The sequence below is a fragment of the Tinamus guttatus genome, unplaced genomic scaffold, assembly GCF_059628265.1.
Source record: "Tinamus guttatus ecotype Peru unplaced genomic scaffold, ASM5962826v1 Tinamus_guttatus_pri_ptg000525l, whole genome shotgun sequence".
Classification (NCBI taxonomy): Eukaryota; Metazoa; Chordata; class Aves; order Tinamiformes; family Tinamidae; genus Tinamus; species Tinamus guttatus.
The window spans coordinates 112,789-128,368 of record NW_028289059.1 but is presented as its reverse complement, the minus strand read 5'-3'; the positions used below and the strand labels follow the sequence as shown (position 1 = coordinate 128,368).

The following is a 15,580-nucleotide window of genomic DNA, read 5'->3' as shown; positions in this document are numbered from 1 at the left end:
CTTGTCATCCTCATCCTATAACTCTGGATTTATTCCATGGCTGAACTCTTCAATCATCTCTCCTCCTTCTGGAGCCTGCCTTCTTCTGCAGCTTCAGAGATGACCTTCTGTAACAGCTGATATTGTTTTCCATATCAGAGTTCTTCCATTTTTTTGCGCTCAGTTTTCTCTCTCCTTTTGCATGACTATTTATGATTTTATACTTAATCTTATCAAAACAGAATTTTTCTGTTTTTAGTAATAATAACAAAACTCTTATATTTTTCAGGTATTGCTATTTTTTTAACACTTCTTATTCTCTACCCGCGTCCCCTGCTTTGTCTGGTCATATCTCCAAAAGTCCTGTTTTACCTCTTCACTGAGAAAGGCCAGTAAAAGGGCCGTAAGCATCTATCTGTGCAACTTTGTCATGTGTTGTGTATCTGTCCAGCCCTCCTTCACGGGTAGTGATCTTCCTTTGCTAGTACGCGCCTCCTTCTGTGAAATCCTCTGCTTTCTTGTAAGCCAGCGTGAGGTCTTTGCTGTTGTGTTGTGTGAGTTTTTTCTGTCACCTGTGCAACTTGCACACTCTGCCCCTTTCGCTCATTGGTTTGTTTTGCTTCTGCAGCGATATTGCAGATGACTTAGGATAGTTTCTGCTTTCTTCAGATAAGACACATTCCTGTGTTTGAGAGGCTGCTCTTACTGTCCAGCTGGAAACCCTTTTTCGTCTGCTGAGAAAGATTTTTTTTTTTTTTTTTTTGCACCATCAACTCTTGATACAGGGTATTTTTAGAACAATTTTTAAAGAATGTATTTTTCCCTGTCATCTTATTTTAAGGTTACTCTGACCAAGTTTTAATGGAGTGGCTAGTGCAGTTAGGCTTGCTTTTCCTGTTGAATAGCTGACATGAATAGTACAGCTAAAGGTTTACCTGTAAAGTCTTTTTGTCTCCCAAGTCCTTGTTTCAGCTTTTGTCTTGGAGAGCGGAATACACAGTAACCCCGGGCTCTGAATCTGCAGAGAATTTAGTGATTTTAATGTAAGGGATGACAGGAGGTGCTGTCATTCAGCCCTCCAACTGAGTTTAGTCACGTTCTTATCCATTAACTTTTAACAGTGTATTGTGAGAAGATTTAGGAGCGATGCTGGAGACTGCGATATCTACATAAGATTTTCTAGAAATAAGCACTGATAGGACCTTGAAGAAAGTGTTTTTTTTTTTTTTTTTTTATCTTCTCGGAAGTAGCAACGTAAGACCACTTATCCATATATAATCAAAGTCATTAATTTCATTTTGGACTTCTCAGTTGTGTCTTCCTTGAAGTCATAAGATTTGCTTGCTGGCATTTTAATGGCTATAGGTATAGTCATGAGAATGTTTATTAACATAAAGTACATGATTTTTTCCCCACTTATTTTTATTCAAATGAGACTTCTTATCACCAGTGCAACTGGTCAGAAGTCACTCAGTGCACAGAAGGAATGCTAAAATTTGTAGTCTTTGAGCCAAAATATCAAATGGCTTTAGTATTTTGCAGATGTTAATGCTTTTTCATTATTCCCTGAAATAATGATTTCTATTGAGCTCTTTCATAGTTTTAGAAATATCTTTTGAATTGAAACAGAACGTGTCTTGACAACTTTACTTAAATAAAGTGATCTGCGTATGCATGGCTAGTTACTGTTTGTTGTCTTGCCCATGCTAGACAAGGATGAAGAAAAAGTCACTGAGCAACCATAAACTAACTGTTTTTGTCTCTCCACTAAAGAAGAAAAAACCTAAAGGGATAACCACTAAAGAGAGGAAAACCTCCTTTTCCCTTGAGAATTGGAGGAAATTTAAGACACTTCCATTTAGATTAAATTTTGTGCAACTTACAAGACTGAAAGACAGAGAGTTTGATAGAGGCTGATCTTGTCCTCTCCAGATTTTTCCTTTTTCCATCCTGTTCTCTGCTGGTAAAGCATAGAATATGGTCCTGATACCCATCAATGTAAAGATGTTAGAGACAAAGAAGCTTTTCCTAGTCCCACCGTGGAGGAGAGATTTAAGAGAATAAATCTCATAAAGGGCATGGTCAGGCAGACCACATCTAGTTGTGAATCTGCAGTATCTACCCAAACTGGGGGTTAGGATAAATGGCAGCATTAATAGTGAGATCTTGACCTAGGATGGCAGAAAAGGATGCCTTAATGAAGCATCCTGAGTTCTCTGTTCTCCATAATTTGTGCTTACCAGGTTTCAAATCTATGTCTTCTTTCCTTTATGAAATAAACCACTATATTATATTAATCAGAAGTTAAGTATGGATTACAGATTTAATATGAAAAAGCATGTATAGATGGGGTTGATGACTTTTTTGGCCATTTCTATTGCTTGTTTTAGTGATGACCTAGAGTTCCTTATTCAATCTTATAGGCTAAGACGATGTTTAAGACATACTGATAACGTGAAGCAAGCTAGAAAATTTGAAAAACAAAACCAAGCTGTTGATAACTGAGTTTACTTGCTGTTTACTGGTCTTAGCTGTAATCAATTATGTTTTGGGTAATGAATTCTACAACTGTAAAATAGGATAATTTTGCAAAGAAGAAAAATACTGTTAGTATCTAGCATGATTTCTCTCTAGTGAAGGATAACCTGTAATTTTCCTTAAGTACTGCTGTTTTCATGGTGACATTTTAATTAAAATAGTACCTCTGAACTTCTGCCTTTTTAGATGCCCTAGGTTAATTTAGATTATTTCAGTAGTATTAGTAGGTGGTATTGAACATAAATACTTTAAGATAAGTCATTATATCTTATTCTCTAGTAACATTAATGGCAATTCATAATATATTTTTATTAAGTATCTGAATGCTTTGTAATCAAGATGCTTTAAAATAGTGATAATGGAAAGAAATAATGCATTGGCTTTGGAAGATAAAGACACCCTGTGCTATGAGGCATGCTGCGATAGATGCAGGTAAATTAATGTGGTAGGTGGGTGATTTTAAAAGCAGACCCTGCTCCTGGATGTATGTCTGACAGAGACCTGATATGCCACCTTTATTCTCTTCAAGCCTCAAATTCGCCAATCAGTGTGAGGAGAAAAAATTTCTCGGGACTTTTATCTGACATGCCAGATAAACATAATTTTGTACTGGATTCTTACTATGGAGCTATCTACTTTGATAGATTTAGAGCTAGTCATTATGCCTTTACAGCAGGTGGTGGAGAAAAATAAAAGCATGCTGTTGAATAAAAAGAGCAGATTGTTCCAACTAGTCATTTGAACTGAATGAGAAGAGAGTATTTCATTCGTGGTATGACACCTTCAGACATATGAACCCCCAGGAAGCAATGAAGAACTGATCCCTTTATAAGGGAAAAGTTATGGTGGAGAAAGTTTGTTGTGTGACCCTAGTACAACTGTTTTTTCCATACTGGAATTTTCTCCCACCTCAATGATCTGCTTATTTTTATTGGATGAATTTCTGGGTTCATAGCCAGCTCTCTCAAATTCAGGAGCATGAATGGAATTGGAGAGAGGAATTTTTCTTTTTTTTTTTTTTTTTTTTCCACAGCATCAGAAGTAGTCAGATGCAATAATACCTCTCAAAAATAAAATATAAAGATCTTACTTCTACTGCCACTTTTATGTCAGAAAAAAAATCCTTTACTGTTGACTGAATTTAGAAATGTCCTTCATTTCTATAGCTGTTTAAAAAACTCCAGGACACAGGAATTAAAAGGTCTAATTAAATATGAAAAGTGATTTCTAGATTTTTTAGGTAGTATACAGGAATGTACCTTCATTCACCTAGCAGGTGATAGATTTCTAGTAAAGCATTCTAGTAGACTTCTAATAAAAATATTCTTCTTTTTCAGGTGTGTGAAATTTCTGTGTACAAAAGATATGTCATTGACTTCTGTTTTAACTGGTAAAACTTTCATAAAGGTTTCTAGAACCATATGGCTGTAGTGAGAACCCTTGCATTGTTAGGTCAAAATGACTGCTTCAAAATCGGAGTCTTTTTACTTCTGAACTGATGAGCAGGAAGCCACAGTAAAGTTCTTCCACATTTATTGATAGGAGTTACTGATGCATGTTTGTCTTTCAGTCTGTAGCATATCCATAATTTAACCTGATGAAAAACTGGTTCAGCTTCCTTTTCTGACCTGGTATGCAAGGATGTAGGAGAAATCAAAATTGCAGAGTGGTGTCAAGACTGAGTGTTGCTGCTGAAGTACCACCACAGTAACGGCTTAAAAAAAAGCAATTTGTCTTTATATTCAAGAATCTTTAAATAGCTTTTTATAGCTGATGTATAAACGTGACTATATGATCTGTATTAAATTAAATTAATCTTAAAATCCTTAAAATCAACTTATAAGATTAAACTTACATTAATCTTAATGACCTTGCCATTTAGTGGAGCCTTAATTTCTTTCTTTAGACTTCAGTGTAGGATATTCATCTCTTCCTTCTTATAATGAACATTGAAGATTCTCTCTTTTATAGATGAAAATGGGCGTGTACTCAGGAAATTTTATGAGGCTAAAAGAGATTTACCACATCTCTTTGAGAAGGGTGTTGGAAAGGGATGTGAGATTGTCCTAGGTGGTTTTTAAGATGAAGCCAGTGATCTCGTGAAGCTAAAGAAAAAGATATTAGAAACTTGTTGTTAGAACTGTTGATTTGATGGATTTCTGTGCAATACAAATATTTCCCAAATGCTTCCTCAAAAACAGAACAAATTTGAGTCACCCAGAATACATTTGGCAAAATAAACACCTGGATTTAAAAAATCACAGAATTGCAGAATGGTTGAGGTTGTAAGGGACCTCTAGAGATCATCTAGTCCAACCCCCTGCTCCAGCAGGGACACCTAGCGCACATGGCACAGGGCAGCATCCAGGCAGGATTTGAAGATCTCCAGAGAAGGAGACTCCACAACCTCTCTGGGCAGCCTGTTCCGAGGCTCTGTCATCCTCACAGTAAAGAAATTCTTCCTCACGTGGAGATGGAACTTCCTGTGTTTCAATTTATACCCTGTACCCTTTGTCCTTCTGCTTTACTGGATTATGGGGCCCCTAACTTTGGTGCTGTTGCTAAGACTTTTGCTCTTGATAGAGCAACTAATTTGCTCTTGCAAAGCTGTAGGTGCTTCCTCGTAGGTGTCTGTGGCCTAGGTCAGCCCAGGCCTTGGTCTTGCTTTGGTTCCTTCTGGTGCTGTTGCTCAACATCAGCCATACGAATGTGGTGGGTGGAGCTGATGGGATGGTGGCTGCTGGTGGGGTACCTTTGTCTGAGTTTTTTTGAGGGGAAGTTGCAATTGCAAACTACCCCCAAAGAGGTGGGCAGTAAAAATGAAGTAGGCAAATTCAGCTGCTGCATCCCATGGGTAGATACTGAGCATTCATCAGGAGAGTCCACTTTCTTCGAAAAACACTAACAGTGTATTTTAAGTATTTTCAAGGTATCTGAAGTAGGGTGCTAAGAATCACACAATGGCTGAGGTTGTAAGGGACCTCTAAAGATCATCTAGTTCAACCCCCCTGCTCCAGCAGGGACACCCAGAGAAGATCGCACAGCGCGGCATCCAGGCGGGATTTGAAGATCTCCAGAGAAGGAGAGTCCACAGCCTCTCTGGGCAGCCTTTTCCAGGCATCTGTCACCCTCACAGGAAAGAAGTTCTTCCTCACATGGAGGTGGAACTTCCTGTGTTTCAACTTGTACCCATGAGTCCCTGTCCTGTCACTGGCCACCACTGAGAAGAGTTTGGCCCCATCCTCCCTATATTCCTACACTCCCTACATTCACCCCTCAGGTACTTATACATATACTTAGTCCTTTCCTGCTGTGTATTTTTTATCAATTTTAGTTTTATATTTGAGTGGATAAAGATTAATGTATATACAATGTATATGGTAATCTATAAATGTAATATAGTACAGTGTATATAGTGTCTATATGTATATAGTTTTGAGTAAAGAATTGGGAAAAATATACCATTACTGAAGGTTTCCAGCACTGTCATTTCCTGTCCTTGTGTGTTCCTCTATGTGAGGCTTATTGCTTAGTACCCTGCATTACTGAAATAGCCTGCAGGCAGTTGCCTGTTAAAACAGAGAAGGGGAGATAGCAATTTGTTCAATTGTTCAATTTGTTCAGGTCATAGGAAATCTGCAAAAGATCTACAAATGCTTAGTCTGTCTCATGGTATTCCACTGGATAAAAAACTGCAGCAGCGGCTTTTTCTTAACTTATCTTGCAATGTCCTGTGCTTGTTGCCAAGAAGGGGAGGTGAGGTAAAGCACGTTGGTTTAAGCAGTTCTCATATGCGGTGGATTTTGCAGCAGGTCCACCTCAAACGTGGTTTACATGTATGCAATACGTGGCCCTTGCTTGGTTTGTTGATGTGGTGGGGATGCGCTACCCAGAATGTACGGTGGATTAACAGGCTTGTTGTTATTACTAATCAGAACCGTGATAACTAAAATTAATAGTGGGCACAAAGATGAGCAGTTAAGAACATTCATCTTCCAAATGAGTCTACAAGATCCATTGGTAGTTTAAATTTATATACAGAGGGCACTTAAACCATTAAAAAGGGTAATGGGTGCCCTGCAGGCATGTGTTTCAAAGCCATATGTCATTTTGGTGCAGTGACAGCAGACAGTGATAGCTTCCCTTTAAGGGAAACTACAATTCATTTATCAATTAAATGTCTAAGGAAATGTACATTTTTGCTCGAGAATAATCATAGCAGTGTCCTGCAAGTTAAATCAAAGAACAAGATTTATGTTCGAAGCCTTTCTGGCTTTATCATGATGGATGTTAATTAGAAAAGTCTCTAGGTGGTAATAGGGCGTCCGCGTTGGAACCTTTAAAGGTATAAACGAATCTCCAGTGCACAAAGATTTCTCCTTTTGTGCTCTGTGATCTTTGGCAGTGGCAGTGCTGTAGCAATCAACCTGGTACAGACCATGAGATGTGGGTTCAATGGTTTTGTTGTTGTGCCTCGGCTGTCACAGAGTAATGTATGAGAGGGTTTTACTGAAGTGGAAATGGAGCCACAAGTGAAGTTCTAAGATTTTTTTGCTTTTGTTTTTTTGATACAAGAAGCTACCTGGAAGGTTTAGAGGGTTTCTTCACCACCCCCCCCGCCCCCCCCCCCCCCCCAACACCCTTCTCTTAGTGTTGTCCTTATCAGCTAAAAGCACTAGTTAATTCTTAGTCCTAGCAGTATCCTAGAATGAATGTCGGGCAATAGTTTTGGAGAAGCAGAATTAGCAAAACTTAGGCTGTTTTTTCGTTTATTCAAAATGACGTTCTCAGAACCGTTAGATTTAAATTATCTCTTTCTGAATATGGCATATAATCTCAATTTGGAACAGAGTCTAAATTTTCTGCTGAAATTTTTTAGTAAAAAAAACCTGTCCCTTGCCAAATCTGAATATTTTAATTTTGTGGACAATCTGCACCTTAGGTAAAATTTGCCTACTCATTTTGGCCAAGTAAAAATATTTTATTTGATTTTTTTTCCAAATAATTCATTTTTTGATATCCAAATTTTAGAAATAGTTTTAACTTTTTGAATAATTCGAAAATAACTTGATATTTGAAATACGTATCCAGTCCTTATTCTCTGAGCACAGACTGTAGCTTTTCTTTGTCATTACCCTCTGCCTTTCCCACCTCCACCACACATCTCCCTCAGGTATAGTGTGGGCTGGTGAGAAGCGTGGGCTGGTGAGACCCTCTCAGGCACATGAGAGTAGTCTTTGTTGCTGCAATGGAAGTGACTCATTTTATAGTTAAACTTGAATTTACTATAATAAGGATGTTTTCTTTGGTTGTGTGTTTTTTTTTTTTTTTTAAATACTTGTCCCATATTCTGTATTTAACAAAATCAGACGGGCAAAGAAGTTGAAGCAAATACTCTTGTTCTTCTGAAAAGCTGTCTGTCTGTCTGCCTTCTTAACTGGAGGAAACTTGGTTGTGGCAGTGGCAGTAGTCCATTGGATTGATGGGCCCAAACTACCGAGAACAGAGGAGAAGAGGGTGCAAGCTCCCCCTCTATTTCCGAGAGCTACTGATAATCTAATTCTTGAGTTCTCCCCTGACTTCTTTTCTGGATTACAAGATACGGTCTAAATAAAGATAACACACCGTGTTTTCTCTTTCGCTATTAGTCTGGCCTTCTGTTTCTGAATAGAAGGAGCAAACCCAAGGACAGTTTACCATGAGTGGAGATAAGTTGTACACAAGGCATCTTTATTTTCTTGTGTTTACACTACACTATTTATTCCACCAGACTCTCCCCGTTCCTTTGTTTCTTCTGTATTGATCTCGTCATCTCTTCCTCTGATCATCCTATTTTCTTCTCCCTTTTTCCCACACTACTTTTTGTACCTTGAGTGAAAAATGTAATTCATTTACTGAATGAGGCACACTAGATATTACTGTGTTACAAAGGATTTCTTTTGTTTTGTTTTGTTTAACTCTTTAACCTTTCTCTTTGTCCCTGTCATTTCTCACAACTTTTGTTGAGAGATTTTTATATCTGTTGTTTATGTGAATCTGAAAAAGACCCTTTAATTCGCGTTCTGTTATGCTGGATTGATTTAGTAAACTAAGATCATCAGATTGATTCTGCAGTAATTATTTCATTTCTGAGTAATTTTAATTGTATTATCTGAGTGCTTTTCTTCTACTATGCAGTCTTTATTCTTACAGTCGGTGTTTAAACTACTCATGCTTTCCCTGCATCACGGTAGTTGATTTACATGTTTTCTAGTCTAGCCCATTTGTTTGTATTTTTTTTTCCCCTCTTGGCCTAGGTAATCTGTAGCTTTTCTTAGACCAGCTTTCACATAGGCCTCAGTGACTCAAGCTGTGATTTTGTGCTCTGAGAGAAGGTAAAGTTGAGGGAACTCAGCTGCATGAAGCAGAGAGGATTTAGAGAAGAACATGGACGGATGAGGTGCTAGAGGATTTCAGCTTTGTGTGAGCAAGTTTTTGAGTGGGGCCATGGGCTGCATGGGCCCCGTATTGGTCATGGCACTCGGGGCAACCTCATTTGTTTGAGTCTTGGACCTTTGCTTTTGAATAAATATAGAATTCGCAACTAATTACAAGTTTCTTTCTTAGGGGGCTGTACATTTGATGATGGTCCAGGACCCTGTGATTACCATCAGGACCTGTATGATGACTTTGACTGGGTACACGTCAGTGCTCAAGAGCCTCACTATCTGCCGCCTGAGATGCCTCAAGGTGAGACACCACACAGACACTGAAGGAAAGCGTTTCTCTTTTAAAAAGCCTTGTTGTGTATGGTGTCAAAGCCATGCTTTCTGGTTTTCATTTGCAGCTTGATAATAGAGATAATAAAATTAAATAGAAAACAATAAATATAATAGCAAATCTTGGTAACCGCAAAATGTTCTTAGGAGAAATTGCCCCTTAAAGGTGGCAGGATTGGGAATGGAGAAAAGTAGTAGTAATCTATTTTTTTTTTATTGTGTGCGGAATTCCTATTTGACTCATAATGAAATTTTACATCCTAAATGACAACTGATGTAGTGTTTGGATTATCAAGGTATTTATAAAACAGAGGGGGAAAAAAAAGGTTATCCAGAAAAAAACCTATACTGAGTCACCCCTCCACCCCAGCATCTCATCATCTGAAGGTAATCAGAAAAGGTTTGATTTATGGAAATATCACCATTGTTAATTACTATTTAGGACAGGTAATGAATAACTGAAGAGGTACAGCCTACATGACCTTGTCTGCTCACCTTTGATGAACAGCTTAATCGGTACTTCCCAGACAGCATGATGTGCTGAGAAAATGAAAGCATTTGAAATTCAACTACATTTTCCAATTAATAGTACATTAAGTAATTAATCATGCAGAGGAGGAAAAAAGGTCATGGTTATTTTATTTGTATCCAAAAGGGTTTGTGGAGTGCGTTATGTGTGGAGAAGTAGTAGGAAATGTTGCCACACAGAAGCAACCTAACCTCTTCGTCATTTCTTTCCCTGCTTTTTATAGGTTGTTGTGCATTATTAATGGCTGTTAGTGTGTATAATTTTATTTTTTGACTACTAATTAGCTAGTTCTTCCCTACTTTGGCGTCACCGATATGAGTGACTGTTACCATGCCACATGTTTCCCAAGCTCCATTTAATGGGTTTATTTAGTAGGTTGCTTTATGATTCAAGTTTGCATATGGAAGAGTAAATTTGAGCCCTGAAGCAGCTGCATTTCGTGATGCTGATGGTCTTGTATTAAAGAATTCAAAATAAGCTCTCCCCAAGGAAGGCAGAAATTGGTTACTTTTCAGGTCGCATTTTTCAGAGTCTACATGTTTATTAAAATGGTGTGAGTTTTTTAATTACAGTGAAAGCACCATTTTTTGGAAATTTGGTATTCTCAGACTTCAGGCACACCTTTTATAGAGGAACAGCAATTTGAGGAATTGTATTTTGAATGAATCTAAATGGCAAGATAGCTTCTTATTGCATCTCCAAATAACATACCTGTCATCCTTAGGCAATTTTCAGCATGAAATGACACAGTACTCTATGACACCTCATTTCTGTTCCATTCTGCTGCAGCCCCATTTCCTGGAGCTCGCTCTTTGTTTGGGGTGTGCTTTCCTCTCCCAAGTGCAGCATGTGCATTCTTCTGGAGGAAATTCTTTTTGAACATTTTTGTGTAAAATCATAGTTGCTTAATCAAATTCAGCAGAGCAAATTGATGTTTAGGAAATAGTCCAAAGCAAATACAAAATAGTCTTCCTCCTCTTTTTAATTAATTAATTAATTATAATTGAAATATCACATTTTTGAATTGCTGTTTAAAGTTTAGTATTAGGTTGTTGAGATCCAGACTTCAAGTGAGCAATCTGTCTTTTCTGATGAGAGGCTGTTGAGAAGTGTAGAGTGTTCAGATGCTGAAGATCCATGCTGTATCTAAATACTTGAACTCTTCTGTTTGAAATAGCACAGTCCTCAATTTTAAGTTATTTCTAGGAATGTACCAGTGTTCAAAAATGAACGCCAAATTCCTTTAGTGAATCAAAGGAAGTGGAGCAGCAGGACTCTTGAACTAAAGCAGGAAGTACTATGTGTAGTAAAATTTGCCTTGCACTTTTCTAGCATTGCAGGGTCTAGCTGACTGTTCTGAAATTAGGCTAGGAAGCAATCTGCCATTCAGGAAGAAGTTATCAAAGTAGAATAAGATGTGGTAATGAAGGCATATGGATAGTTAAAATATTTCTGCTTTCACTTAGAAAAAATCTGCTTTTTTAAGCTGTTAATACAAGTCAGAAATCTCCTAAGAACCATGTTTTCCTGTGCAGTCAGAGAGCTGGAGGAGAGCTGTATGGTATGCATAGATTTTTGTTTGTTTGTTTGTTGTTTGTTTTTGAGGAAAGGTAAAAGACCCTTATCTGTTCCTTTTTTATTTTCTTGGAAAAATTAATGCAGGGCATGATGATTAATCTAGAAATAGGAAAACTTAGAGCAGATGCTTGTAAATTGTTTGAACTACAGCTCCCATGATAAGCCTTTGGATTACTCATTAAAACCTTGAAAAATACTTGATGTCCAACTTTCAGTTTACAAGATGATATAAAAGTGACTGTGCTAGATAAAGCTGTGGGTCCACTGTTTCTAAGACTGACCATTACCAGTTGCATAAGGAAGAATATAAAAGTAGGCTGAATGATTGATAATAATTCCCTGGAATACTTTTCCAGTTTCTGGTTATTTGATATTTAGGAATTTCCTCTACCAGAAATGGTCTGTGCTTTTGACATTCTCAGTGAATTCATATCTTGCCTATATTGCTTTTGTCTTGCTGCATGCAGATTCCTTGAAGACTTCTAGTATCTGCCTTGCCCTGTAGCAAAGACTGCAAGTGTTTGCTGCAAATCATGTAAAGAAGCAGCTCTTCATACTTGCTTTGAACCTGCATATGCTATTTCTGTTGGATACATACTGGGCTCATAAACCATAATGGGAAGTGAGCGAAGTTGATTACTACTTGCCTTTTGTATGCTGTTCACTTTTGCTTTTTTGTTTTTATACTTTATAACGCAATATGCCCCCTTCTCCTATCATCACTTGTTCTAATCTGAATGTTCCAAATTTATTTAGTTGTTCCTTATGTAGAAGCTCTGAATTTGCATTTTGTGTGGGGCAGGCTTGATGACCGAGTGTTCTATTTTTGTAGGCATGGTAACAAAAATGAATTCCAAGTATTTACCTGATATTTTTATATGTGTGAAAAGAGGCATCTTCTGTATGTTGAAGCAAACCCTTTAGAGCATGCATATGTTGTCAGGTGTATAACTGATTCACATTACACAATGCAGAATGTTGTTAAGATGAAAACCAGTTTTGGTCATGGATTTTTTCCACTGTTGTTTTAGGGGACTTTTCATTGTTTTGTACAAGACTCTAAATGAATAGTATTGCTCTCAATTAGTATGACTGGGAATATTTGAAGGGGTGACTTTGTCCATATTAGTAGTATTTTTACAGTTACTTTTACTCTTAGATAAAGAATATAGTTTATTTACCCTGTTCAGTTTTCCCTTTAAAAGCAGCATTACTCTGAGGCTATGCAAGGTCAGGGCATGAGAGCCTGTAATGGGCTGCACGATGGGGAGCCACTTAATGAAGGAGTTTTTTAATGTAAGGGCTATTGCCCTCCTGGATTCAAATGCAATTTGAAGAATGTCTAAATTGTAGTGGCCAACAGAGACATGCTGAGATAGACATCTTGTTCTTAATCTTTCAAAAGGGGGATGTGCCTGGGCTGAGGACATGCTATGTGCTATTTTTTTTTATGTATTTTTATTTTTTTGAATTAGTCTTAAAACAATCCAATGAAAATAAATTAACAGTAGTGATGAAGTCCCGCCTTGTACTGATGTCTAACATGTGTAAAGGAGAATACAGATTGAATCTCTAAAGATGTGACTTAATGTTAGACTACGTTTCACAAATGCAGAATTTATTTTTGATAGTGAAGAATACTGAAATTAATTTTGACTTTGAAGAAGTTACTTATGTTTTTGCCCATTACCAAATGTTAAAGAATAAAAGTAAATTCACTGCTGTTAATAGGGGGGGGTTGGGAATAAGCCAATAATCAACCTAACAGTCCTGAGCACTAAAACTGCAGCTTCTAGTTTAGGCTGCATTTCTGGATTCCCTAGCTCAGAACTGCACAGTTGGTTTTGAGCCGAGAACATGTGCTAGGAAAGGCAACGCAAACGGGAGGAAGCCTAGTAATGGGTGACGTAAGACCATGCTTTCACAGTAGTTGCATTTCTGTGGTTCTTGGGCAGAATGTCCTTGGCTTTTTGTTTCCCATTCCTATATCATGTCCTTTCCAGTGTTGTACTTGTATTATTATCTACTCTCTCAGTTGCTCAGATATGCACATGTTTGTGTAGTAAATCAGCTTCGGGAACGAGAATGGGTTAAAAATAACCCAGAAGAAGAGCAAAGGGTTGAACATGGGTCTTCTTATTGTGCAGCCGTAAGAAAAGAGCAGCTGAGCTGGTGCAGTGCATGAGGTGGCATGGGAACTGGGGATGTAGCCAGGTGTAAGGGTTTTGTAAAGCTCTGAGGCATTTGAAAGAAATGCTCATGAAAATTACATCCCCACTTTTGCATGCAGCTTATAATTTTCTTCATGCAAGTAGCACTGACATATTTGTTATGATCTGGAAGGTGAGTTATGTGCTGTTTAAGTTCTGCCTTTCACAGAAGGGAAATGACTTTTGTGTCACCTGCATGACCTCAAGTCAGTTTCTGCACTAGACCAACAGGAGCGTTTATGAAGTGTATAAATGAGAGAGGAGAGACAAAAGGTCATGAAATATTTGTTTTAATACAGATTTTGAATGAATGTGGCTCAGGAAGGAGACCTGGAATGCAGAGAACTTTTATCTTTTTACTTCACTTGAAACTGTATTTTCTCCTGTAGAAATGAAACTAGCTTAAATTGTGCAGATGCACATGGGTAAAGTAAGACAAAAGTGGGCTGTGAAACATGGTCAGGGCAAGCTGTAAGCTTTGGGCACTATTGAAAATGAGGTCAGTAGCCAAATAACACTAAGCATGTTACAAATTACACTTTTAACTAATATTTGTTTCCCCTTTGACTCTTCAATATACTACAGAGCTGAAAATTTTTATATACTTTCACTGAGCTTGATCAGAAAAAATATATTTAACTCTTTTTCTTAAGAAATCATCCCTTTCAGGATTACTGAATATCTGTCTTATTTGATAGTAGCATCTCTGACAGAAAGAAGCCTTCCTTGTTAGGGCAGTGCAATTGAGGTCCAACAAAAGAACACCTGTAAGCACCCTGATGCTATTTGACTAGCTCGGTATAGCGTGTTAATCAATCTATTGACCAGCTCCAAGGATTCCATGTTGTTCTCAAGCACGCTTAACTTAGAATAAAGAGAAGAGAGAAGCAGTGCAGAGAAGGCTTTATGGATAATGCAGGATATAACTGTGCTTTTGTGTAGTTAGGTAAACCTTTCCCACCCCCAGAAATGTAGACATGGGGGAAAAAAAAAAAAGGTTCCTCTAGAAATGAACTTCACAAATGGGTGAGGTACACATACTGCTTTTTCATTCATTGAAACAAATGGATTTATTCTGTTTTCTTTGAATAGCGAAAAGAAGGAATATTTTTTTTTCTTTAAAAAAAGCTATGTTTCACCTTCATAACCAGCTGCTCTATCTGTTTGAATATAGGGCAAAAGTTGGTACTTTTTTTTTCCTCTTTAAATTACAGTAATTAATTAAATTACAGTCTTCAACCATACCTTTTGGTATGATATGGATTACCAGAAAATCGTATGGTCTGGAATATTTTTTTCTTTTTTTCTCACAAGTGTCTGTCAAATGAGTGTATTTATTGGTGTCAAATACGTTTTAGAATCTGTTAGATCTGCTAGACCTATAAAACTTTGGGTAGATTATAACCAAATTCCAATGGAAACTGTATATAATGCTACTTTCTGCAGAACTGTTCCTTCTTTGTTTCTTCTTCTTTTTTCCCCTTCAATATTCAAGTTTATTCATTTTGTTTGTCTCTTTCTCTGCACCTGGAGTAATAAATTGAGAAATCTGTTCGCTACAGGTAGCGTTTCAGAGAAGTCGGTTAATCTTGGACCAATCTACCTTTGCCGCACTTTACCAGAAGTTACCAAAACTGTGTGCCAATTGCTTTCACAGCATTTAATACTATTATATGGCTGCTCTTGATGCAGGCTGGCTCTTTTCTATTCTTCTGATATCAGTATTACCAGAGGTTTGCCTACCTTTGCAACTCTGTGGGGAAGAGGTGACCAGTTCTTGCCAGCTTGTTCCCCTGTTACTCAGAAGTAACAGGGCTTATGTTCTTGGCTTGTGTTCAGTCAGCTGCTGCTTGAGGCAGCTTCATTACCTGAAGCTGCTCTCTTGATTAGCTTCATACAGGGTGAGCTAAAGGCAAAATGGTCCTGGCCCTGCCACTGGGAGTTAAGGAGAAGGCATGTGGAACACTGCATTGTTAGCTCGGAAGGTC

At 37.7% G+C, this 15,580-nt stretch overlaps 1 protein-coding gene across 1 annotated transcript in view; it reads left to right on the top strand.

The window, feature by feature from the left end:
* LOC148592772 (receptor-type tyrosine-protein phosphatase kappa-like) overlaps positions 1-15,580 on the top strand; it is a gene marked incomplete at its 3' end in the record, with an annotated part of 189,550 nt that overhangs the window by 70,538 nt on the left and 103,432 nt on the right. Inside the window, exon 2 of the mRNA XM_088533859.1 lies at positions 9,124-9,246. Within this exon, the coding sequence (XP_088389985.1) occupies positions 9,124-9,246 (123 nt within the window). The remainder of the gene's footprint in view (positions 1-9,123; positions 9,247-15,580) is intronic.